At 32.7% G+C, this 21,725-nt stretch overlaps 2 protein-coding genes across 6 annotated transcripts; one reads left to right on the top strand and one right to left on the bottom strand.

Annotated features, from left to right (window-relative positions):
* The first annotated feature begins 479 nt into the window (after positions 1–479).
* On the top strand, positions 480–4,495 carry LOC18110001 (elongator complex protein 5). 2 transcript variants are annotated; one of them, XM_024593188.2, is made up of 9 exons: positions 481–750; positions 835–927; positions 1,121–1,290; positions 1,458–1,504; positions 2,536–2,605; positions 2,809–3,035; positions 3,171–3,269; positions 3,397–3,472; positions 3,594–4,495. In XM_024593188.2, the coding sequence occupies exons 1-9, from the start codon at positions 584–586 to the stop codon at positions 3,782–3,784; spliced, it is 1,140 nt and encodes a 379-aa protein (XP_024448956.2). In that variant the 5' UTR covers positions 481–583; the 3' UTR covers positions 3,785–4,495. The 2 variants fall into 2 exon arrangements, with proteins under 2 accessions (XP_024448957.2, XP_024448956.2); XM_024593189.2 differs by lacking the exon at positions 2,536–2,605 and having other exon boundaries at positions 480–750; positions 2,814–3,035.
* An 11,998-nt stretch (positions 4,496–16,493) lies between these two features.
* On the bottom strand, positions 16,494–21,240 carry LOC112325986 (uncharacterized). Of its 4 annotated transcripts, none has more exons than XM_024593192.2 (10): positions 20,891–21,234; positions 20,525–20,620; positions 19,317–19,401; positions 18,808–18,929; positions 18,636–18,660; positions 18,446–18,529; positions 18,298–18,327; positions 18,089–18,194; positions 17,905–17,969; positions 16,494–16,760 (listed from the first exon to the last, which is right to left on the bottom strand). In XM_024593192.2, exons 1-9 carry the CDS (start codon positions 20,978–20,980, stop codon positions 17,906–17,908), a joined length of 702 nt encoding a protein of 233 aa, XP_024448960.1. In that variant the 5' UTR covers positions 20,981–21,234; the 3' UTR covers positions 16,494–16,760; position 17,905. The 4 variants fall into 4 exon arrangements, with proteins under 4 accessions (XP_024448960.1, XP_024448958.1, XP_024448961.1 ...); XM_024593190.2 differs by lacking the exon at positions 16,494–16,760 and adding an exon at positions 16,993–17,231 and having other exon boundaries at positions 20,891–21,233; XM_024593193.2 differs by lacking the exons at positions 16,494–16,760; positions 18,298–18,327 and adding an exon at positions 16,993–17,231 and having other exon boundaries at positions 20,891–21,237.
* Between the last annotated feature and the right edge of the window lie 485 nt (positions 21,241–21,725).

Raw genomic sequence — 21,725 nt, 5'->3', positions numbered from 1 at the left:
ATAAATAGATACGAGAATGACATAAAAAAATTATATATAGTACAAAAAAATGATAAAAATATTTTTATCTATTATATTTTATTTTTTAATTTCCTTTCTCCTGTTTCTCTCTCTCTAGTCTCTATCTCTTTAATGTCTGTAAATCTATTTAACAGGTGAGCCACTATCTAATATAAAAAATAATTTAGCTTATAATTTATAAAAAAAAATAAAATATTGCAAAATAATAAGTTTTCTTTGATTTTTTTCTTAAAATTGTTTTTACAAACCTTTTAAAGCAAAAAATTCTTATTTATTTCCCTAAAAAAATCCTATTTATTTACTAAATCTCTTAGGAAAAAAAAAACTTATATGAAAGCTCCTAACTAATTTTGGTTAAAAAAAATATGCAGCAATTTTAAGAGAATTAATAAATTTAACAAAGTACACAAATAAAAAAAATACTAAACAAATCCAAACTTTAGGGCCATTTAGTAATAATAGAAAAATCCAGGAACCAAACTACAAAACCCCCCAAAATCTTTTCAAAAACCCTCAAAATTAGGGTTTTATTTGCAGTTCTCAAAATCTCTGAGAGTCAACAATGGCAGAATCAATGTGCAGAACCCTACGAGACGGATCGTTAGAAGGAGAGCAAGCACCAGCTCTTACTATCAAAGATACTGCAGCTTCTCCTTTCGGTTTTCACGTCTTCTCTCACGTGCTGTCCCAGCTCTCCTCCTTCATTTTAGCCTCCAAATCCCAGTCCCGGTTTGTCCAATTCAAAACCACGCCGTTTCTGGTCCCTTTTGTTGTTTTATTAATTTAATCGAGATTAATTAATTGATGTTGCAGTGGTATTGTGATTGTTGCGTTTTCACGGAGCCCTTCGTTTTACGTGGATTTACTGAAAAGTAGAGGGATTGATGTAAATTCATCTCATAAATGGTAAAAAGTTATTTACTCTATACACACTGTTTGGTTATTGTGAAAGTGAAGGAAATGGAAAAAAATATTAAGTGTTTTTTTTTTTTATATATAATTTTTATGTTTTTGGTAAAATCGTGTTATTTTTGTGATTGTAGAATTTGTGAAGTGATTTATGGGCGGGGACATGTGGGCTGAATTATTGTTGTTGTAGGGTTCAGATTTTGGATTGTTATACGGATCCGCTTTGTTGGAAGGATCAGCTTATGGGGTCGGGAAATTTCATGGATGCTTCCCATGAAACTTCTTCAAGTTTGAGCCGTGTCTGTAAGGATGTGAAGGATTTGGACAAGCTGTACTCTATGATTCTTGAACTGGGGAAAGGCAAGTTCTGTGTGAATTTTTGTTGCTGCTTGGTTTTGTATGTGAAAGATATGGCAATAATGGAAATAGAAGAAAAGTGGATTCTTCTGAGAAGTATTGTGCTTAAAAAACTGTTTGGTCCATCAGTTGGTTAATTTGCGAGTAGTTTTTTGTGTTTTTACTTGCAGGGTTGGTGGGACAAGGAAAGGATCGTTTTTCTGTTGCCATAGATTCGGTAATTCTGGAACCTGCAAGTTTGAATCTCTGATAACTGTGTTTAGAATATGAAAAATTAGGGCTATGGCCATCGCTGTTAAGTTTAAATGAAGTTCAGGTGATCCTGCTGGTGTGGTCTAATGATTTTCTAGTAAATTGTTGCTTTAGGTCTATAACTAAGTTCCACTTAGTTATGTGTGGTAATATGAACAAATGGATTGTAGGTTGCTTTTCTGTGTGGAAACGTCTTGTCAAGTACTGATATGAGCCAAGAAGTATTTTGGGTTACTATATTGGATGCCTCTGTTAGAAAGTATCGTTCTGTTTTGGATGTGACCTGTGGAAACTTCCTGTGAAGTGCCAATGTTTTCCCAACAAACCTGATGAGGACAGGCTTAGCCAGAGGGAAGGCATTATTAGGGATTGTATGTCTAGTGTCTTACTTCAGAATATTAGGAGGTTCATATGCTGAAATGGATGGATTTGATTGTATTTTTTGTTTTCTCCTAACTCACGTGGAATAAATTTGAAATATGGTTCTTAGAGCAAAAGATGCCAAAAGGTACTTGCATAGTGCTTTTTTGTCTCAGTTTAGTTCAGCAGGCATGCTCACATGAACAGTGCTCATGGAAAACCCAGAGAATTTGTTGATTGGTATCGAAATCATTCTCCTTATTTCTCGAGGCATGTTCTAATGCAGTAGAATGGATCCTAGGACATAGAGATGATGTTGGCTATCCTTGGGAATGACACAACACTTCCTTCATCATTACAGTTCTTCAAAAACCTGATCAATACAGAGTATATTTATTTGCTGTTAAATCACCAAAAGAACAATTTCAATCTGTTATCATAATTTAATAGTTTTGTTTAACTTGTGAGATATTGAACTTGTGGTAGTTTGTCCTTTTATATAAAATTCTAGTGACAGCACAATATGTCAGAATGCTCAGTTTTAATGTTGAGTAGTCTTTCACGTCTTACAGCTCATATGTTTGCCCCTTTTCTTCTATGATTTCATTCTGATGGATTCTTCACAATTTTAACCAGATAAATGAAATGCTAAGACATACATCTACACCAACAGTTGCAGGCCTTTTAAGCAACCTTCGTAGCCATGGTATTAGCATTTATGTTCCCCCCCAGACTTTCTGTAATTTAATGCACTGTTTTCCTTTGATCTTTGGTGTTTAAATACATAAAAATTAATGGTTTGCCTTTCCTTTTAAATAAATCTGAATCCTTTAGGATTGGCAGAAGGGTTTTGATGACATTGATGTGGTTTAATATTGAGTGTATATTCACTGTGTTTCATGATTGCAGAACAGATTTCTAGCATCTTTTGGTTGTTACATTCAGACCTTCATGAAATCAAAGTTACATCTGCTCTTGAATATCTGTCCTCTGTGGTGGCCAGTGTAGAACCACTGCATCAAACTGCTGGTGGAAAGAGAGGGGATTTAGAAAACCTCTCTTTGTTGGAACAGAACTTTGGGAAAGGAAAGCTTCAAGTCCGATTCAAGCGCCGGAATGGGCGTGTTCGTGTGGTGGTGAGTGTCTCTCTCCTTTTCTCTCTTTGCTTGCTTGCTTTCTTTCTTCTGTTTTTTTGGAAGGGTCTGGTGGGATCTGTTGCCCCTGATTATGAAGCATCAAATTGCTGTAACGGATTTTTATTCTGTTTTTAGAATGAAGGATTTCATATTGATCAGTCAAGCAACAATTTTACATCTGTTTCATCTGAAGATGGGCTAGTTAATCAAATTAATCAAGGCCTTGTGCCAAAGGTCAGTGTGGAGTGCTCTCTCTCACACACACCAGTACATGCACCCATGCACATGTGCACCCCCAAGATAGCAGATGTACTTTGTGTAACTTCACTCATTTTTCTGTAACTGGTGCTTCTTTCAACAGGTGCAGTTTAATCTAGAGTTAACAGAGAAAGAACGGGTTGACAGGGCTAAGGTTGTACTGCCTTTTGAGCACCAAGGTGTGGAAACGTGGATTGATTAATAGATTTGATTCCTTAACTTGAGATTTTATTTAATCTTAGAAAGTAGAAGATGTTTGCTTCTACATCAATTCTTAACCTTCACTTTTGTTTGCTTTAGGAGACGGTGGACCTATTCATATCTATGATGGTCGAAGATCTCTTACAGAGAGCAAAACTGAGGCAACTCTTTCTTCAAGTGGGAATTCACAAAAAACTGACTCTGGTGAAGGTGAGATAATATATTTTCGTGATTCAGATGATGAGATGCCAGATTCTGACGAGGACCCAGATGATGATTTGGATATATAATAAATACATGCACTGTTCATGATTATGAACTGATGCCAGATTGCATAGATTGTAAAATATAGTATCTCATTTTCTGGTTGTTTGCACGTCCCTTAAAACGGAAATCAATTTTTATTTTTTACTATTTGACTATTTTAGTACAACATAGGATACCTAGAAAAAAGGGTTATTCCTCGGATCAGTGTGATGCTAATTTTTTGATAAGAGGCAGCGCTATGCTCTATAAATGGATCCAGCAGACTTTTAAGCATGCAGAAGATAGCAGATGGAGGAAAGACATTAAGTGTTCTACAACAACAATGGACATCTAGGCTAATGGGAGTGCATCCAGTCCGGGAAAAGATGATTCTCAAGTTTGAGTTGTATCCTTGCCAGTTCAAGAACAATTTAGTGTTGTCAACTCTATGAAGTAATTCCTTTTGCTAGCTTAAGAGGAATGCGTCATGGCCCTGTCCAGCATACATTTTCTTGCCATAAAGAGAGAGCTTCAAAGTGGGTGTATGGCCTTGCCCTGATTTTAATGGAAAGGAGTAACCACCACAAGGATCACTGGACTGGTAAAACTAGCACGAGCCCATTGCATTCTCTTCACGTTGGGGAATAGTGAGGGATACAAGTACAATTCATGTAATACCCAGTATATTTTCACTTGTGCTTACTGGCGAGCTTACTCCATAAATATAAAAAGAGCTGTGTTTTGATTTAACATAAGATTGCTATATAGGCTGACACTTGTTGCTCGTCAAGTGACTTCTTTCTAGGAGTCTGGTGTTGTTTGGTAAGTTACTGTGAGGCTTCTACATATTCGATCTGGCAGTTTTTTTCGCTTTTCTGAGTGTGCCTTTCGGTTTTTCCACTGACCTATATGTCTTTCTTAAGCGCGACGAAGAGTGTTGTGAGATACAGACATTTTGAGTAATTCATGTGCTGTTTATAGTTTTGGATCACCTGAGACTGGAATTCATATAAGATGATTGAGCTACTTTAAAAGCCGATCTCCATATGTCAGTCGGTATCTCAATAGGCGAAATCCATTATCTGTACCACCCTTTTCTACGCACAGCCCGCCAGTTCCCCGATTACAACATCAGAGAGTACACTAAACGAAGCACCGTCGACTCCTTCCATCAAAACCAAACCTCACCGACCCATCCTCCATCTCCGCTGCCTATGAGGAATTTGATTTTCATTTTAAATAATTGAAATAATTCTTTTTAGAACTTGTTAATTAATAGTATTAGCCTATAAGATTAATTTATGTTTGTCAGGCTTTCGACTTCACTGTGAATGTGAAGTTAATTAGAGATGTGTTAATGTTTTGTGATGATTCTTCTACTTCGTGTAGTAGTTGATGCTGATGTGTAGCTACCACATATATGAGACATGTTCTAATGAAGCAGGATGTCCTGCAGCTACAACATATGAATGAAGAGGACAAGCTAGAATGCCCTCTCTGTTGGTGTTTTTTAAAGCTAGCAAGAGGCAGACAAATCAATTACTATGGTCTTTATGATGTTCGTAAAAAAAGATTTGGTTTAGATCTGTAGCAAAGTTCTACTTAGTTATGTGTGGTAATTTGAACAAGTAGATTGCAGGTTGCTTTTCTGCGTGAAAACTTGTCAGCTACTGATATGAACCAGGAAGAAGTGTTTTGGGTCACAATATCGGATGCTGTTTTGGATGTGACCTGTGGAACTTCCTGTGAAGTCCCACTGGTTTCCCAACAAAGCTGATGAGGATAGGCTTAGCCGATGGCAAGGCATTATTAGGGATTGTTTGTGTAGTGTCCTACTTTAGAATATTAGGAGGTTTATATGCTATAATGGATGGATTTGGTTGGTTTTTTTTTTTTTTTTTTGTGTGTTCTCCTAATTCTTGTGGAATAAATAAATTTAAAGGTTTTAAATTAAAATCACATCAACAAGCATGAAGAATTAAATGATGAAATTAATCAACAAGTTCAAGATACAAAGTAAGTGAAGACTTAATTCTTAAGAATTCTTTTTAGTATAAATTGTGTAAATCTTTATATCTTACTTGATAGCACAAATTAAAATGAATTCACACACTTCACATTGCATGCATTATATGATTGATATGCATTTAGTTGGTTTAAGATTCATTAGGTTTAAAACTGTCAAATCTAGTTTTTTAAGTTGAACTGGTCGACTACTTGGCTATATCAAGTGAACCGGTTAACTGCTTGTTCATCCCTGAGAATTTATAGGAACCGGTCAATCGATTGTCCTAAATAATTTGAACTGGTTGACCGTTCCATCTATCAAAGAAACAATAACAACTATAAAACTACTAGGTTTTGCTAGAAACATATATATAACTTCTCTAATTACAAAATTAGATAAAGAATTTGAACATATATCATATACAAGCTATTTTAAGAGCAAAACAACTTCAAAATCATCAATCCTTAATCATACCCATATTTGTGCATAAACTCTTGGCATTGGTGAAGTATTGTCACCAAGAAAAAAAATCTCGAGGAGGGGATATCTTCAAGTGGCATATAAGCTTGGTATGAATTCATCAAGGACATTGTATCTTTAACTTGAATTAGTAAAAGAATACAATACTCAAGTCTAGTTGGTACTTGAGGTGTGGATGTAGGCTTGTTGAACCACGTTAAAAACTTGGGTTTACAATCTCTTTTCCCTTACCTATTTATTTTAATCACTTTAATTATATTGTTGGTTATTGTGTTTATTGTGCTTAGTGTGCTTAATTGTTTTAAATCATATTTTTTTGTTAATATTAGTGGAACACCTAATTCACCACTCTTTAGGTGTTATTGTTGCCTTAATCCTAAAACAACAATAGAAACTGAAGGTTCCAAAAATTTGGGTAAGGATATGACATTACTAGATGGAGATTTAACAAGCAGACTATATAAATGGCTTAATATATGCTTTTATGGACCAGTATGACAGGTCTAGGCCCAAGAAAAGACTTGGTTGCATAGGCTAAGTAAGCATCTTAAAATTGAGATAACTGGAGATCCGATCATTGGATCGGGATCAATTTTTTCTAGGTGATTCCACATGTAATTTTCTTATAAGAAGCCACTCTATGCTTATTGGACCATTGGATATCATAGAATTAAGCCCAAAAGTTGTTGTGCGGTCTAATTTTGTTATTTTCCTAGGATTTTTTAGATTTATTATTTTTATTTTGGATTATGTTTTAATTTCCTTAATGTTTTTGGACTATAGGTTGTTTTCTAGAAGAGGCATGTTTTCCTTGTCTATTTAAAAGTCTTGTAAACCTTTTGAAGAGGTAACCACCATATATTTAAATTTCATAGAATAAAATTGTGAATTTAGAGTTCATATCTGTAATCCTTTTCGCTTATTAAATTTTTTATGTTTTCTATGCTATTGCTATCCTATTAGCTTTCGTCTATATTAGTTGGTAATTAGAGCTCAACGATCCTATGTTTTATATTGCTTGTTGTGTGCTACAACTTTATAATTTCATGAATAATTATTTGCTTGATGTGTGCTGCCAACAACCATGGTAGAAATAGGTCATGAAGCAAGACATGGCCAGGGGGGATAAAAAAGCTCCTCTTTGGTAGAGATACATCTAGGAGCTCATCAAGAAGGATATGAAGAGGCAAATCATAGAATTGACTTATAGGTTAAAAGATAAAAAGCAACAAGAATTGACCTAAGAAAGTGACAATGAGTCCTTGGCTAATACTGAAAACCAAAGGCATGATTAGAGGAGACAACCTTATGAAAAAGAAGAGGCCAGATTTGGGGATTTCAGGCTTCATATCAAACTCTTTGAGTTTACTAGAACTTTATAGGTAAAGGAGTTCATAGACTGGTTGAACAAAGTTAAGAGTATTTGTTTAGTATAAAAAGGTTCCTCTGCAAGCGTGAGTTAAGTTAATCACAATCAGACTAAAAGGCTAATCATTTGTTTAGGGGGAACAATTAAAGAAGACACAAGAGAGACAAAGAAAATAAAAAATCAATTAATGAGATAAGACAAAGAAAAAGATGAGGGAGCACTTTGTTTTTTGGCTATTTCTATACCCTGTATCAAAGGCTTTATACGCTAAAGCAAGAGGTAAGTATGTTAATAATTCATTGATAATTTCTACTAGTTAGCAGTTTAAAATGGTTTGGCAGAAATGGAAGAACAATTAGTGGCAATGTATCTAAGTGGTCTACGATAGTTCATACAAGATCTATTATGTATCTAGTCTTTATGAACAATTTTTTAGGCTTATTAGAGTGCATCGACAATAGAGAAAAAACATGTTGCTTATTAAAAATCTTTAGGCATATTAGAATAATAGAGAAGGGTGACATAATAATAATCAGATGGGTACCCTCGTATAACCTAGGCTAGCCCAACAGAACCAACAGACAACGGGTCAGGGTTCCAAATTCAGAATCCGTTGCTTAAGATATGATAAACTAGGGCAACGAGCTAGTGAGTATGGCAAAACAGTGAGTCATCTAAGAAAAAACTTGCTGATAAAGAAGCCTACTAATGTGATTGATCTTAAGTATAATGATGACTCGAGAAGTGATGTAGAGATTTTGTATAAAGATGGTGGTACTATCTTTATTATTAAAAATAATTTATTAATGCTCAAAAGTGATTTAGAATAGAATTGGTGGCATACTAATATCTTATACTCTACATACATTATTAGAAACAAGGTTTGCAATTTGATTATAAAGTGGTAGCTACGAGCATATAATGTTTGTGAAGACAGTGAAGAAGCTTCAACTTACTATTAAAAATCATCTTAAGCCCCATAAGTCAACATGGATGAATAAAGACATTGAGGTAATTATTGATAAATGCTATATTTTTTCCTTTTATATAGAACAAAAATATTTTGATAGTGTTTGGTGTGATGTAGTGTCTATAGACTCGTGCTATATTCTATTGAGAAGGCTATGATAAATTGATAGGAGTGTTGTACATAATGGTAGAAAAAATACTTACACCCAAAGCATCAAAGAGAAACATATAATGTTGGCATCTATAAAAGAGAAGTGGATACAAAAACTAAAAAAAAAAGGATTTGCTGTTTTTTTTTATCATAATTTCTAAATGAGATATAGGGCGAACAAGTAGTGTATGCCCTAGTTACCAGTAGTATAATAGTTAAGGATGATGATGATGTTGTTATCAGCCTTGAGAAATTACAAGATGTGCTGGTAGAATTTACAAATTTTATGTTAGACAAGTTACTCTAAGGATTAACTTCCATGTAAGATATCTAGCACCAGATTGACTTGATTCCAAATTCTAGTCTCCCAAATAGACTAGCTTATAGACTTAAACACAAGGAAGCCAATAATTTACAGAGGTAGGTTATGGGATTGTTAGATAAGGGATACATTTGGAGAAGTATGAGTCTATGTGTAGTCCTAGCTCTCCCAGCCCAAAAAAAAAAAAAAGGTGGTTTGAGTTGTCAAGTTCTAAGTTGTTTTTAAAGATTAATCTTAAGAGTTGGTACCGTCATATAAGAATCAAACTGAGAGATAAGTAAAAACACATTTTAAAACACAATAACAATTATATGAATGGATGATTATTTTATTTGGTCTGTCTAATACTCCCAACATTTTTATAAGCTTCATGCATAAGATATTAAGGCCATTCATATACAGATTTATAATGGTTTATCTCGATGATATTCTGATTTATAGCTTTACTCTAGAGTTTCATTTAAAACATATACGTGTTATTTTTTACATTTTGAGAAAGAAGCAGTTGTATGTGAATTGCAAGAAATGCAATTTCTTCACTAGTATTGTTACTTCTCTAAATTTTACCATGTTTGTTGATAGGATTCAGATTAATCCATCAAAGATATCTGTAATTATGGTGTGGCCGACTTCAAAATGTGTTCATGATGTCCAAAGTTTTCACGGACTTATATTTTTCTATAAGAGGTTCATCTAAAACTTTAGTTCTCTTATTGCTCCAATTACAGAGAGTATAAAGGAGCACACCTTATAATGGCAGATAATGTTGAATCTAGCTTTCAGTTAGTAAATCAAAGGATGACTGAAGTTCCTATTTTGGCACCTCTAGATTTTATGAAACTATTTGAGATAAACTATGATGCATATAGGTTAGGAATTGAGAGAGTTATTAGCTAAGATGAAAGGCCAGTTGCTTTATTTAGCGAGAAGTTATCTAGCTCAAAGAGGAACTACTCCACGAATGATATAAAGTTTTATACTATTGTTCAGAGTTTTAAGCATTGGCGATATTACCTTGTGCTGAATGAGTTTATCCTAATCATAGATCATAAAGCTATAAATTATATAAATGGATAACATAAGTTAAGTAATTGACATGCAAAATGGGTGTTGTTTCTACAAAAGTTCATTTTTTCTCTAAGTCACCAGTTAGACAGTTTAAACAAAGTGGCTGATACCCTCAGTAGATGGGTTGCTATACTCAATACTATATATACCCAAGTGACAATGTTTGATTCTTTTAAGAAGGTGTATTCACATGATTATGATCTAGAAAGATTTATGCTAAGTTGATGGATGAAGGCAAGTAAGATAACTTTGTACTTATGAATGATTATCTATTTCATGGTTTGTAGCTTTGTATTCTATATTACTCATTACTAGAACATATCATATGCAGATTGCATTTTGAGGGACACTTTGGGCAGGACAAGATATTAACCCTAGTGTCTGTATATTATTATTGGGCTAAGCTGTCAGATTAAATATGTAGTCTTATGAGGATATATGTTGTTTGTTAGAGGTCCGAAAAAGCCTTAATGAATGCTAGGCTCTATACGCCATTACCGGTTCCTGGTACTCTATGGTTGAATGTTAGTATAAATTTTATATTGGGTTTAACCTGTACACAACGAGCCATGGATTCTATTTTTATTATTGTATACAGGTTCTCAAAGATGTCTCATTTTATAACATATTAAAAAAACCATTGACACATCCTGGATAACCACCTTTACTTTAATGAGATGGTTCATTTACATGACATTTCTAAGTCTATGAATTCGGATAGAGATATGAAGTTTATGAGTAACTTCTAGAAAAGCTCGTGGGGTTAAGATGAGAGCTTAACTAAACTTTAATAGTTTATATATCATCCTCAAACAAATAGGCAGATAAAGATGGTTAATTGAAGCCCCGACAACTTGTTACGAAGTTTACTGGGAGACAATTAGAAACAATGAGATTTGACCTTGCTGCAAACATACTTTACTTATAACAAGTCTCATAATTGAACTACCTAATTGAGTCTATTCGAGATCGTTTATGGACAAAACCCTTCTAGAGTGCTGGAGTTGATGTCTATCCCTCATATTGGATGATTAAGTGTCCAAGCTAATGATATGACATATTACTTGCACGATATTCATCAGCAAGTCAAGAAGAAAATCACTAACAACAACACCAAGTATAAAGCCCTAGTTGATACTTATCATATAAGAGTGGTGTTTTAAGTTGGGATCTAGTATGGACAATGCTTACTCATGACATGTTTCCAGTGGGCGAGTACAACAAATTGAAAGAAAAAAAGATAAGTCCTTATAAGGTGTTGTAAAAAATAAATAACATTGCTTATAGACTTTGCCTTCTTAGTCATCTAAAGACTTTTGATGTCTTTAATGTGTAACACCTGACACCCTATCTGGAGGAAGAATAGAACTCAAGGACAAGTTCTCTCCAACCTAGAGAGAATGATGTAGCCGAGGTTATAGAAACTAAAGGTTTTGAGCATTCAAGTGAAGATCTAACCCTACTAGATGAGGATATGATATAAGCAGACTATATGGATAGCCTAACATATGCTTCTATGGACCATTGAGACATGTCTAGACCAAAAAAAAGGCTTGGTTGTATTAGGCTAGATTAATCCCTTAAAACCAAGATAACAAAAAATTCGACCATTGGATCGAGCTCAAATCTTTCCAAGTGATTCTACAAACAGTTTTCCAATATGACACCACTTTATCCCTTATCGAATCGTTGGAACTCCCGAAATTAGGCTCGGAAATTGCTGTTTGGGCCAATTTTGTTATTTTTCTAGAATTTTTTAGATTTATTATTTTTATTTTAGATGATTTTGTTTTAGTTTCCTTAATTGTTTTCAGATTTTAGGTGATTTCCTAAAAGAGGTAGGTTTTCTTGACCTATTTAAAGGTCATGTAAACATCTTGAAGAGGCAACCATCATATGCTTATATTTCAGAGAATAAAATTGTTAATTTAGAATTCATATCTACAACCCTTTTTCTCGTTAAAGTTTTTGCATTTTCTGTGCTATTGCTATCTTATTAGCTTTTGCCTGCATTATATATCCAAAGTGTTGTCCTTCTTTCTTAAGGCATGTGCTAATGCAGTAGAATAGATCCTAGGGATATAAAGATGATGTTGGCTATCCTTTGGTAGTGGCACAAGGCTTCATGGTTACAGTTCTTCAGAAACCCAATCAATACAAAGTATATTTATGTGTTGTTAAATCGATATAAAAGTTATGTAATATTTCTTCATAGTATAATAACTTTGTAACTTATGTTATATTAATCTTGTGGGGAGTTTGTTTTTTTTTATATAAAATTCTAATTAACAGTATAACATGTCAGAATGCTCAGTTTTAATGTTTAGTAATCTTTAACATCTTACAGTTCATATGCTTTCTCCTTTTCTTCTATGGTTTCATTTCGATAGGTTCTTCACAACTTAAATTGGATGGATGAAATGATAAGACATACATTTACATCAGCAGTAAGAGGCATTTTAAGTAACAATTGTAGCCATGGTATAAGCCTTTAAGCTCTTTTCAGATTTCTCTAGTTATAGGCAATTTTTATGATCTCTTTTCCTTTGATATTTCTCATGTTACTTGGATGAGAGCATTCACTATTTGTTGGAATTTATTCAATGTTATTTCATGGGTAATGGTTTGCCTTTCCTTTTAAATAAATCTGAATCCTTTTAGGATTTACAAATGAGATTCCATGGTATTGATGTGGTTTAATTTTAGGCATTTATTCACTCTTATTTCATGGTTGCAATTTGAGTTAGCATAACAAATCCATGACTCGGGAGATAAGATAGGGAAAACCCCTATAAAGGATAACAAAAAAAATCACAAAGCTCAAGGCTCAATAACCTAAAGTCGAAGGATGAAATTGAAAAATAATCAATTTTTTAAAAAAGACATAAAAAAAACTGAAGTTAAATCGGGCTAATCTCTGAAACTAGTGACCTGGATTATGAGATTCGGATCACTTCATAGAAGGCAAACACTAAAAATTACTAAGAAAAATCCCTATTCATTCAAAGTTATAAATAAAACAAAACAAATAGCAATCAAAATAACGAGGACCAAATCTGGTATAAAAACTCAATGAAAGATAACAACGAGGGACTAAATTGAAAACTAAAACAAACTTTTTTAAAAAAGATAAAATAATAGCAATCAAAAGAATAAGAACCAAAACTGGATTAAAAAAAATTAAATGATGAGTGATGAAATTGAAAAAAGAAAATAAATCAAGAAAATGATAAAACACAAAAAAATAGCAATAAAAAAAATGAGGATCAAATTGAATAAAAATAATTAAATAAAGTAAAATGCCTAAGGACAAAATTGAAAAAAAAACCTTTAAAAAACATTAAAAGAAAAACAAATAGTAATTAAAATAATGAGGGCTAAAACTAATAGAAATACAAATTAGAGGACACAATAGATTTTTGAAAGGGCTGATGCGTATTTCTAGGCCAAGTGAGAGAAAAGAGAGGAAAAGCAAAAAAGCTTACCGAAGCCAAATTGCACCACCTTCGTGAACGCGTGCTCTACTACCATGACAAGGATGACACAACGCTTTCAACGTTGTTGCAGATGATGATGTTTGAACACCTGGAGGAGTCACTCGTTGTCCGAAAAGTGCGAGTATCTCCTACTCGCTGGTGATGACTACACACGTGCCACCCTCTCTTTTTTTATTTTATTTTGAGGTTTATTAAAAGACCTAATTGCCCCTCATTCAATAGATAATTACAAAAAAAAAACATATGGAAAAAACTTAAGTGCCCCTAACCGTAAGTCTTATTTTTTTAAAAAAAAATTAAGAACAATGTAGTGATTTTACTGTTCATTCAAAGTGCAAAAGACCAAAAAGCTATTCTGCCTAGTTTTAACTATTTTTACTTTTATGGGTATGTAAGTCATTACACAATTCATTTAAAATATAAAAAATATTAATTTGTCCCTAATCAATATAAAAATGATGAAGGAATCCTAAGAAAAAGACCTTTTTACCCCTAAGACCAAGTTATATGAATTTTTGTTTGCAATGGTAAAATGATAATTTTATTGTTCCAATCCATAGTAAAATGTCTTGGTGCACAATAAATAAATGAGGAATTTCAATTCCAAAGTTGAAAGATAAAATTAAAAAAAATATAAATAAAAAAAAGAAAAAAATAAGACTACCTGAGTCAACTCGGGTTAACTTGTAAAATTCAGAATCTATGTAATGAGATCGAGATAACTCTATAAAAATAAAATATAAAAAATTACAAAATCTAATTTCCAACTAACCCAATATCAAATAATAAAATTAAAAAAAAACAACCAAAGTTAACTTGAGTTAACATGTTAAACTAGGGACCTACGTAATGAGACCCAAATATCTTCATAAAAAAAAAAAAAATTACGAAACTCTACTTCCAATAAATCCAATGTTAAAGGTTGAAATCAAGAAAAAAAAATCAATGAAACCGAGAATTCCTAAACAACTAAATATTAAAAGATAAAATTTAAAAAAGAAGAAGATTGAGTTGGTGGGGGGGGTGAAAACGAAAAAAAAAATTAAAAAACTATAAAGCTTAATTTCCCACCAACTCAATGTTGAAGGATGAAAAAAAAAAAATCAATGAGAAAAAACAATCTAAAAAACACAACCCGAATTAACCTAGTTTAACCTGATAAACATAGAACATGGGTCATGAAATCAGAATAAATTTATATAAAGCAAATCGAGAAAAAAAAAATCATGAAACCCTACTTCCAACTAATATAATGTTAAAGGTTGAAATTAAAGAGAGAAAAAAAATCAAATATATGAGACCAATATATAACCAAATAAAAAAAATTAAATTTTTTTTACAAAACACAATTTCCAAAATAACCTAAAAGATAAAATTAAAAAAAAAACTAATGAACAAAAGAATTTTTTTTCCAATAAATAATATTTCACGGATGTAGCTAAAAATGATTTAACCACTAATGTTAGTTTTATAAATGATATACTTTTCACATGTGTTACATCAACAAAAAAAAAAAAATGAATGAATACGGAAGTTTATGTCATTTACATCATTGTAACATGTATATCTGATGCCATACTTCAAATCCACACCATGGTAAGAGGCCTTTTAAGCAACAATTGTAGCCATGGTATAAGCCTTTAAGCTCTTTTATGGGTATGTAAGTCATTACACAATTCATTTAAAATATAAAAAATATTAATTTGTTCCTAATCAATATAAAAATGATGAAGGAATCCTAAGAGAAAGACCTTTTTGTCCCTAAGACCAAGTTATATGAATTTTTGTTTGCAATGGTAAAATGATAATTTTATTGTTCCAATCCATAGTAAAATGTCTTAGTGCACAATAAATCAATGAGGCCTTTCAATTCCAAAGTTGAAAGAAAAAATTGAAAAAAAAGAAAAAAATCAGACTACCTGAGTCAACTCGGGTTAACTTGTAAAATTCAGAATCTATGTAATGAGATCGAGATAACTCTATAAAAATAAAATATAAAAAATTACAAAATCTAATTTCCAACTAACCCAATATCAAATAATAAAATTGAAAAAAAATCAATTAAAAAAAAACAACCAAAGTTAACTTGAGCTAACATGTTAAACTAGGGACCCAAGTAATGAGACCCAGATATCTTCATAAAAAAATAAAAAAAATTACGAAACTCCACTTCCAATAAATCCAATGTTAAAGGTTGAAATCAAGAAAAAAAAATCAATGAAACCGAGAATTCCTAAACAGCTAAATATTAAAAGATGAAATTTAAAAAAAAAGAAGATTGAGTTGGTGGATGGGGGGTGAAAACGAAAAAAAAATAATCAATTAAAAAAAACAAAAAAATAATTTGAGACATCTTAAGTCAACTAGGAAACCCATAACTTGGATCATGAGATCAGAATAACCCCATGGAAAACAAATGAAAAAAAATACGAAGCCAAATTAAAAAAAAATCAATTAAAAGAGGGAAAAAACCAGAGTCAACCCGGACCAATCTGTCAACCCCACGATCTAGGTCATAAGATCGAAATAATCCTATATAAAAGAAATAAAAAAACTATAAAGCTTAATTTCCCACCAACCCAATGTTGAAGGATGAAATAAAAAAAAAATCAATGAGAAAAAACAATCTAAAAAACACAACCCGAATTAACCTAGTTTAACCTGAGAAACACAGGACATGAGTCATGAAATCAGAATAAATTTATATAAAGCAAATTGAGAAAAAAATTCATGAAACCCCACTTCCAACTAATATAATGTTAAAGGTTGAAATTAAAGAAAAAAAATCAAATCTATAAGACCAATATATAACCCAACAAAAAAGAATTAATTTTTTTTTTACAAAACACAATTCCCAAAATAACCTAAAAGATCAAAAAAAAAAAAAACTAAACAACATAAGAATTTTTTTGTCAATAAATAATATTTCATGGATGTAGCTAAAAATGATTTAACCACTAATGCTAGTTTTATAAATGATATACTTTTTACACGTGTTACATCAACAAAAATAAAATAAAATAAAATGAATGAATACGGAAGTTGATGTCAGTTACATCATTGTAATATGTATATCTGACGCCATACTTCAAATCCACACCATGATTACTGAAGAAGAGAAACTCTTTGTTGAATGCTGAATTCTATGATCTTCTCCTGATAATTATTTTAACCAATCATCAAATTAGCTTCTTGTGGATATGATTGCATGATTGGTGAAGAAGTAATATCCTCATTGCTAAGAAGAAATTTCTCACAACCATAGTTAAAATAAAACAATGGCATCCCCTCAATGTCATCAACCATGAAAGAACAGAACCAGAGTGCTTCCATGAAAGAATAAACAAGAGGGCATTGCATAATGGAATTCTAAATTTAAAACAGTTGATTGCGTCAAAATTTTCAATTCAATTGAAAGTGAGTACAATGATATCAGTTTTCTACAAAACAATAATGCAAACCAATCATCATAGCCTACTAATTACCCTAGATACAAGGGCAAAAGAATTAAGGGATAAACAAGATTGGCAGGACCACCAATATATAATGTTTCAAAATTGAAGAAATATCATGCACAGGAGCCATTCCAATACATAATGTCTTGGATCATGAGTCTGGAGTCTGGACCTGGAAATGTAAAGGGGAATTAGGAGAACTTGAAGATATCAATCATGGTGATTCTACAGATGTTACAGGCTAGGGTCTATGATTGAACTTTAAGTAAAGAACATTAGATAATTAAGCTCAAAGTGGAAATTTCCCCATGAATAATCCTCAAATTACTAATAACTCTCCTATATTCTGCTGACATTGTACTTCAACAGACACTCAGATAGTACAAAGAAAGCTCAATGAAGGAAGCAAAACTCACAATACTCGGTTCAAATGAGAGTACCAAATATAATTCAATAATGCTAAACACTTCAAAGATCTAACAGTGACTCCAGCCATGAAGTGAATTAAACTTGTTGCATCCAAAAACTGGAAAAAAGCCTATAATTCATGATTTCCATGGAGAACTTATTGAGACTTTCTCCAAGGCATTTAGATCTCTTCCCGTTCTTCATTTAGGCGAAGCATTCTTAAATGGGGTTCTTATTTCTATAAACTTCATATAAATCACGCATGTCACACTCAATGGAATTTTTCAACATTTGTATGAGCTTCATTTCTGTTTCTCATGACCTTACTATAGATGACTTGCAATGCCAAAATTCCAAATCACAACTCCAATAGTGCATAAAGAATGGAAAAAAAAAAAAAGTTCAAAAAACCAAATCATTGCAAAAGTAGGCTATACCTCAGGATAAGATGACCAGTCCAAGATATATGGATGCACTCAGAAATAAAAATGAGATTATTCCCCTGCAATTGAAGTCACACACAGAAAAAGGAAATGCAGAATTGTTAAAAGTGCACAAACTCCCTTATCAGACATTGACTCTATCAACCTTTTATGGTCCTGTCAAACGTTAAAAACTCACCAAATGACTCCCCAACCAACACCGGTACAAGGGCAAGGGCATATTTCTGCAAACTTCTCAGCATCACTGGTGTGGACTCTTCGAGATATTAGATCGTCATAAATATCTGCAGACCATTTATATTGGTCAGATAGAATCAAATTAGCAATAATTATATTAATGGCACATGGTTAATTAAAAGGACAATAGAAGAACAAGAGAATATTCACCATAAACCGAAAACAAACTGTTCATCACACCTGCAATTGCAAGACAGAATATAAGCTAAATCTCTATTTCATTCACCTTAACAGTGACACCATGGTAGAGAAGGAAGTTCAAATAAAAAAGGGAAGATATAATGGGACAAGCATATACCAATAAAGAGAATGACATATCGGAGAATTCGTACAGTTGTTTTTTCTTGCAGTACCCAAACAACAGCGAGGAAAATAATGAATCCTGAGAATTGGGTTTGTTAAATACAAGATGTGAGTATTGAAGACAGTGGATATCGACAACAACAATGTATGAATGAATTGTTGTGGACATTCATGAAAACACTCACCAATACAAAGTCCTCGAAGAGTCCACTGCAAGAAAAAAAATCAAGTGAAAACATACTAATTTAAAGCTTGAGAAAACCTTTCAAATGAATGTCAATAATCTGATACAGATCATCATATTTAGGGATTATAATATATTGCAGAAAATATAATCTTCTCATGTCAATATCTTACATTCTGAGCAATAAAGAGAACAATTAACAGGGCAACAGCCAAGCCACCAGCTGCTATTCTTGCAGTAATGAGATTTGTGGATGCAAGTACCAAAGCCATCCCCCAAAATGACGAACCAAGATCTGGAAGCACAAGGCAATGGCACAAAATGTGAGTGCCACAAGGAAGCAGCACAATAGAGAACATGTCTAAAATCTAGTATCATAAAAGCTAACATAACAAACATTGAGAGTTTATGAAAAAAAAGTAGTCCAAAGCAAACTCTTCATGGCTCCTGTATAAGCTTCTAAAGCATAAACACTGAGAAAGATAGCACTTTCAAATTGATGTTTCACACTGGACTTGGCAAAATGGGCTCCACAACAAGTTTGACTCGCATTGTACTAATCCATAAACATGTATTGGTTACGGAGGCAAATAAGACTTGGAATTGGAGTACTAGAAACAAGCAATAAAAATTAGGCCCACTGTGATTAAAAGAAAAACTTTCAAGGGCAAAAGGAATGTACATCCTGCAGGCAATATCAACCAGTATACACCACCACGTGTCTGTGTCACTCCACCTTCATTCGCATGAACTTGCATCCCTTCCACCTGCATAGCACAGTGGATACTAATAAACTAAAGATGAGCATTCCTCAACGGAGATCAAGAAGATAGTGTGAAATAACAAACATGGTAACTATCTGTAATTAATTATGCTATAAAAAAAAATACAAAGTCTATCCATATCACAGGAAAGAAAAAATAATCATTCAAGGAAAAAATCACGGTGAAGGGTGAACATAACAACCACACAATCAGAAGTCAGTGCCATACTTATAGAACAAGGCAGGATGTCCTTATTGAAAATTTCATTTGCAACTAGCTATAACTCTGAAGAACCATTCAGAAAGTCAAATTAAGGTATGATGGACAAGATGAATAACATTGAAGTCATCTTTTCATTGACCAAAGAACTCACTTAGATCATCATTTCAATCAAAGCAATGGCACTAAAGGCAACTTCATGAACTGCTTTTCGAGAAAACCAATTACTTCACTTAATAAAAACAGAAGTCAAAATACCACAGAATCTATCTAACAAGAGCATGTCAAATTGTTGTTTCCTCATGCATAATGGCATGTTGAATGATAACATTGTCGAAATCTATGAATACAAACATCATACATTTGACTCAACTACAAAGTAAACTATATGCATTCTGTTACATAGCTTAAAGTTGTAAACAAAGAACCCAAGTTCTCATTATATTATTCCTTAATATGACGGGGAATCATGAAGTACATTAGAGAATTAATTGTGAAGATCACTTTTATTAGTTAATAAGGAAAAATGATAAACTACACCCTTTAAGCGCCTGAAAACCTCATCTTCCAATAAGCAAGAAAGCATGAAGTATACCTCAATATGCACGCGAATTCACATTAAAAGCAGCAAGCAGCAAGCAGCAAACAGCAAGCTAGTTAATATTGGATCAAACAAGCATGGAGCATGTTAATAGTACTGCACAGAATTCCACTTAAACGATGAGTCAAATTTTGAGGGGAGCAATATTACCTAACAGAAAAAGTAATGTGCTTTCTTTCAAACTCCCTAATTGCATCTTAAATTACATATTAGGCCATACTGTTAATAAAACTCAGTACTGAAACCAAAAGCATCTAACTTCCCTGGCCTGCCAAGAACACACAGGGCAAAGAACGAGCTTCATACCTGACCACATGTCAGTTTACAAGCAATCGCATGACTTGCTTCATGCAAAAACACAGTGATGAGCTTAAAGGGTGTCATTATGAACGTCCTCCATAACTGCAACAATAAAAATTCAACAATTCAGTGTCAAAGAACAAGTCCAACACAACCGAACCGCATAAAAAGTGATAAGGGCATCTCAATTTTCATCAATTAGTGTAAAAAACTAAACATAATTGAGCCAATTAGAACAACTCATAACCCATCAAAGCAAATCTTTGAACAAGTTGATTTGATCTTCTAATCTTTCAAAACACAGAGGCAACAAAAACATAAAAGAGCCCAAGAAGCCAAAACCAAAAACAAGAAACAGAAAACTGCACGTACCGCGAGGATAACAACAGAGAAGATTGCAATAGTGACCAGGTAGGAGACCTGGTCACCTTCGCAGCAGTTCTTGAGTTCCCAATTGGGCATTTTCGGGCTTGGAAGGTGAGAAAATGAGAAAAAATCCAGAAAAAAACTACACAAAGTAAGAAACTTTGATGGGTTCGTTTTCTTTATAACAAAAAGCTCTCAATTTTTCTCCAAAAAAACAAGGGTCATGTCAAGTTTTGCTTTCTTGTTGGACCTGAACGTTGTATTGTTGAAATGTCAAGGAGAAGAGAAAGAGCTGATTGCGTGTTGGATAGATTTTTTTAAAAGATTATTTTGGAGCTTAGTTGTTCTTGGTGAAGGAATTAGGCAACAAATATAAAATAATGTTTGGGAAACCGTGTTTTTTTAAAAAAAAATTGAATTTTTTTATTTAAATTAAAATTTTAAATTGTTTTTACGTGTAAAAACATAACTTTTAAAAAATAAAAAAATAAATTATTTTAATGTATTTCAATAAAAAAAATTAAAAAATAACCACTAAACTCTTAAATATTTATGAATTCTTCTTTTAGGATTTTTTTTAATTTTTTTTTTCTGATTTTACTGATGACATGTGAAAAGGAATTTTTTTCTGATTTTTATTTTTTATTTTTTTTTAAAGTCAATCTTGAAATATTAAACAAGTCGAAATATGCTGAGGGTAATCTTGTATTTTCACGTGGAAATTCAAATCATGGGGGCGAGGATAAATTATTGGACGTGGCAAAGGTGCTTCCCTTTTTTAAGTCAATCAATGCATGTCATAACGGTAGGTTGTCACGTGTGAAAAGCTCCACTATTCATT

The sequence above is a fragment of the Populus trichocarpa genome, chromosome 4, assembly GCF_000002775.5.
Source record: "Populus trichocarpa isolate Nisqually-1 chromosome 4, P.trichocarpa_v4.1, whole genome shotgun sequence".
NCBI lineage: Eukaryota > Viridiplantae > Streptophyta > Magnoliopsida > Malpighiales > Salicaceae > Populus > Populus trichocarpa.
This window is presented reverse-complemented; position numbering and strand designations above follow the sequence as displayed.

Coding starts and splice junctions, on each gene's coding strand:
- LOC18110001 (XM_024593188.2), top strand. CDS start 584: ATGGCAGAATCAATGTGCAGAACCCTACGAGACGGATCGTTAGAAGGA. Junction 1,505..2,535: donor TTTCTGTTGCCATAGATTCG/GTAATTCTGGAA, acceptor AATTTTAACCAG/ATAAATGAAATGCTAAGACA. Junction 3,473..3,593: donor ACTGCCTTTTGAGCACCAAG/GTGTGGAAACGT, acceptor TGTTTGCTTTAG/GAGACGGTGGACCTATTCAT.
- LOC112325986 (XM_024593192.2), bottom strand. CDS start 20,980: ATGCCCAATTGGGAACTCAAGAACTGCTGCGAAGGTGACCAGGTCTCC. Junction 18,930..19,316: donor GTTGATATTGCCTGCAGGAT/GTACATTCCTTT, acceptor TTGTGCTTCCAG/ATCTTGGTTCGTCATTTTGG. Junction 18,530..18,635: donor TCTTCGAGGACTTTGTATTG/GTGAGTGTTTTC, acceptor CCCAATTCTCAG/GATTCATTATTTTCCTCGCT.